This window comes from Pygoscelis adeliae, unplaced genomic scaffold (assembly GCF_000699105.1).
Source record: "Pygoscelis adeliae isolate BGI_AS28 unplaced genomic scaffold, ASM69910v1 Scaffold427, whole genome shotgun sequence".
Lineage (NCBI taxonomy): Eukaryota > Metazoa > Chordata > Aves > Sphenisciformes > Spheniscidae > Pygoscelis > Pygoscelis adeliae.
In genome coordinates, this window is record NW_008825214.1 from 1,874,462 (window position 1) to 1,878,976 (window position 4,515).

Here is a 4,515-nt window from a genome sequence, read left to right on the forward strand (position 1 = left end):
ATATGCACTGAAAATAAAATGTTTTCTTTCACGCAACTCTATTTAAAAACAGAAATAGCAAAACAGAGGAAATAGGAAGACAGACTGAGAACTGATGTGAAGATAGACTGTTTCACCCAGCATCACTGTAATTAAAAACCTCACCAGAGATGTGGGAGACCTAGTGTCAGTTCTCTCCCTTCCTGAGCTGATCTGAACCCAGATTCTCCACCCAGGAAAGCCACAGGGTATACTGAGGTTAGGTAACTCCAATCTCTTCTTCTGTGGTTTCACTTGTATAAAGTAGCTGAACAGTCACATAACCCCCCTTTGGAAGGAAAAAGAATTGAGCGTAATTTGACAGGTAATTTTGGAAGGACCCAAACTGCATTTTTCTACAAATTCAGTTTTGGGGCAGGGAATACACACAGCTCCAATTTTCAGTATCATTTTGGCAGTTCCCTGGGAACACCTGTACTCCCATTTCAGTCGTCTGCAGTGATCACATCTTTCAATGGCCTAGACTGGCCTAGTATAAGAGGAGATAACAGAGCATACATTTTGTAGGCTTGCTCTTACTTTTGACAAGGGTTCAGTATGTCCCATCAAAACTAAATTTTGTGAATTAATTAAATTCACAAAATAAGATTAGCTTCGGGGCCAGTTCACATGTACACAGTAACTTTTAACAACACAAGCAAAGTAACACTTTTCATTTAGCAACTGATACTTCCGCAATGCACTGGAAATAAAAAGCGCTATATAAAACCCAAGTAACAGTTTGAAGGGTAAACAGTATCTTATAGTCCAGGTTAGCTGTAAAATAATTCTCAGGTTGTAACACTAGTTATTTAACACTAATTTTTTGGATCTGTCACTGCCTTGACAAACATAGTGAAATTCACATGGCTCCTTCATTTTGTGTGAAATAGAATAATGGAAATGGTGGTACGCAAGGAGCCTTCTGCAGCTCAGAGCACAGATGAACGGGAGACCACTGCTACAGCAAGAACAGCCCAAGTATATTCCTGCAGCATCCCTCAGCTTAAGAGACTGCAATGTTTCAACACCAGTGGACACATGGGCAAGAGAAATGTTATTAATTATGTTTTCAAGATTACCAATAGCATAGGATGCACTATATCTATTTGCTATATGCTCTGTCACTACGCCACTTACCGATTTGCAGCTCTGGGTACATTTCATAGAGACACCAGTCGACATTGCAGTCGCAATGGGTCTTCTCAAAGAGATTGTCTAAAACGTCCCGTGTCACCTGACGCTCATCCACCATTAGTGACTTTGTGCTGTTATCGTACATGTGCACCTTGACAACAAGCTGAATACAGAGTCACAGAAGAGTCAGTTAATTTCAGAAGCAAGTAAAAGGCTAGTCTGAATCTGCTAACACAGATAAGAAAGATTAAGGCTGAAGGTTATTACTGATTCAAAGGCACCCTGTCCCACAGTGAGCTCAGGGAATAAAACAGCTTGGAAGCTTTCACGTTACATTGCAACCAAAATAAACACCTTTTCTCAAAAAAGGAAATTGAACTTTGTCCTGTACATGACTTCAGGAAAGGTGAAATTGCTATGGAGAAAAAGCAGAAGTTAATCTCTTCTCTAAATCTACTAGATATGCAATTAAGGAAAATGCTTGTAGGGAAAAAAAAATAGGGAAAGCAAGTACAAAAGGACAGAGTGTCCTTAATGCAAGCTAGAAATGCGGAAAGTTTAGTTTTAAATGAGAAAAAGAATGGAAGAATCTTGCCATGCCAACAGACTAACCTGAAATCAGATTGTACTAAGATGGGCAGCAGTCCAACACCCATCAATAACCAAACAGATGAGTTACTTATATTGACCAAATTAACATAAGATACTCATTATTTCTTCATATTGTGAAGTATTTGTTAAATGAGAAACAGTGTGCACTTTTTTCCAGAGAGGAACAACGCAATAAAATGCTGAAGTACATAAAATGTGATAAAGAACTGCAAATACATTATAAGGAAAGTATTTAAAATGCTCCATTAGTACTGAAAACAGAAGAAAAATTGTCTAAGGATCTGTACATGGAAACTGCAACTAAACTGGTAAGTTGGGAGGACTTCTCCATATAGTCTTGTTTTTAACCATATAGTCCTTATTTTAAAACGTGTGCATAAGAAGCTTTGGTACTATAGAGACAATCTCTGTTAAAAATCAGGTAGAAACAGAGAGTGATCGTCCCCAAGAGAAAATCTACACTATCTCTGAAAAGTAAAAGCAAATGTAACAAAAAACGTGATCCTGCTTTAATTCCAACCCTTGTAAGTATATTCCTCTCTAAAATAAGCAACTGAGCCACAGCGTAGATTATAGAGAAAAAGAAATGTTGTACGTGCATAATCTACAACATATCTGGGGAAAAAAGGGTATTTTTGTCTGGTTATAGTTGACTGCTCAGAAACATGCATGCAGCTTCCAACTGCACAGAATCACAAAATGGTTGAGATTGGAAAGCACCTCTGCAGGTCACCTGGTCCAGCCCCCTGCTGAAGCCCATTGTCCAGGACCCTGTCCAGATAGCTTTTAAGTGTCTCCAAGGAGGGAGACTCTACAACCTCCCTGGGAAACCTGTGCCAGCACTCAGTCACCCCCACAGTGAAGAAGTGTTTCCTGATGTTCAGATAGAATCTCCTGTGTTTCAGTTTGTGCCCATTGCCTCTAGTCCTGTCACTGGGCACCACTGAAAAGAGCCTGGCTCCATCCTCTTTGCACCCTCCCTTCAGGTATTTCTATAGATCGACAAGATCCCACTGGAGCCTTCTCTTTTCTAGGCTATGCAGTCCCAGCTGTCTCATAGGAGAGAGTCCCTTTCCTCATAGGAGAGATGCTCCTGTTTCTTAATCATCTTCATGGCCCTTCATTCATTGGGATGGAACTCTCTTGAGCTTGGAGGAGGTGATCCTTGAATATTAACCAGCTTTCTCGGGCCCCTCGTCCCTCCAGGGTCTTATTCCATGGGACTCTTCCAAGCAGATCTTTGAAGAAGCCAAAGTCTGCTCTCCTGAAGTCCAGGGCTGTGAGCTTCTTTTCACCATCCTCCCTGGCTTCTGCCCTCCACTTTCAGTAAAAGAGAGAAGACCAGTTTTCTTGACAATTATTTAGTCAATTTAGAATTCAAGAATGACATAGTAATTTCATTAGAGTGACATAGCCACAAGAAGATTAAGCCTTACTTCTACCCTATGGTTCCAAATATTCAGGGTGGAAAAAAAAAAGTGGAGAAAAAAAAAAAAGTCTTCAAAATAAATGCTTCCTCCCAAAGGAGAATTGCTAACATTGCAAGGAAAAGAGGGTGACCAATGAGCAGTCATAAGTTTAGTTATAGCGCTTTCCAAAGACAACACTGGTGAAATCCTCCCAACACATTCTCTCAGAAGTAGCATTTGTACATGAATGTAAAGTGTTCTGTGGGAACCATCTCAAGTCTGGACACTCCCAAATTTATTGGAAGCTTCAATTCTTCTTGGAAGCCCTGCAGGCTCTGATCTCCAGCACTTCCCATCTCCTATTTGAGCAAGACTGAAAGGTCATGATTGTTTTTTCTTCACATCCATTTTTCAGAGTTACTGAACATCTGAAGCTTCTGTTAAGTTCAGCTGGAACACTAGCTTAGGATGAGCGGGCATAATTACATGACACACTGTGTAGACACTGGCTGGAAGCTTTCTAATTTGTTGGTCTAAAGTAATTTCTATTATCCTTGTACATCACTATACTGCTGTGAAAAGATTTAGCAAGAAGACCCTCATTAATTTAATTGAGATTAGCTAAATCCACATCCACTGTAGAAGAAAAGTTTAATACTTCTGGAATCAGCACAGCGTAAGTAAGCAACATTTTAAGGTAGATTCCACTTTCTCTAAAGCAACCTATCAGAACAGTGGGCTTTGCCCCAACGTTGGGAAAAAAAGAGGCAGAGCCTTCCAAGTCCTCTTAAAAATAAGTCCCTCAGAGGTAGCATTCTCCCAGAGACTTCTCTTCAGGTGGATGACAAGACAGCTCCACAGAATATCCTTAGATGTCTCAAGTTACAGACAAAATATGAAAAAGCCTAGCGATTTTAGGAAGAACTTTATTAATGAGAAGAATGATAATAGATACTTAGCCGGTAGCTCTTATGGTAGCATTTCACTATTTTAAGGCTCACCTTTTTAACTTTGGCTTCCTTCAGTTTCTCCAGTGCAAGTTTAATCTTGTCAGCTTTAGCCTGTGCCTCTCGTTCTTCCTGAAAAGACACAAGATATTTGGTATACTTCTTGTAAAGTAAGGCCAGCAATTTATGTTTACTTGAAAAGACTTGTTCCTTGTTTTTTATATCCAGAACATAAGGCTTTTCATGGGAAACTTCATAGTTACAGGGAATCCCCAGCCTTCCTTGAGCTAATATCCTCCAGACAAAGCTTTGATTTACAAGTCCAGCACTTCCTTTTGTTGCCCAGTCATGCAGCTCTTACATGATCTGTTCCTCAAATGCTACAGGAATGC

The 4,515-nt window shown here is 40.0% G+C and overlaps 1 protein-coding gene across 1 annotated transcript in view; it reads right to left on the minus strand.

Moving 5' to 3' along the window:
- Nucleotides 1–4,515, minus strand: part of APBB1IP (amyloid beta (A4) precursor protein-binding, family B, member 1 interacting protein) — a 49,898-nt gene that overhangs the window by 34,333 nt on the left and 11,050 nt on the right. The window contains exons 4-5 of the mRNA XM_009329120.1: nucleotides 4,178–4,255; nucleotides 1,159–1,318 (exon numbers count right to left, since the gene is read on the minus strand). Of these exons, the coding sequence (XP_009327395.1) occupies nucleotides 1,159–1,318; nucleotides 4,178–4,255 (238 nt within the window). The remainder of the gene's footprint in view (nucleotides 1–1,158; nucleotides 1,319–4,177; nucleotides 4,256–4,515) is intronic.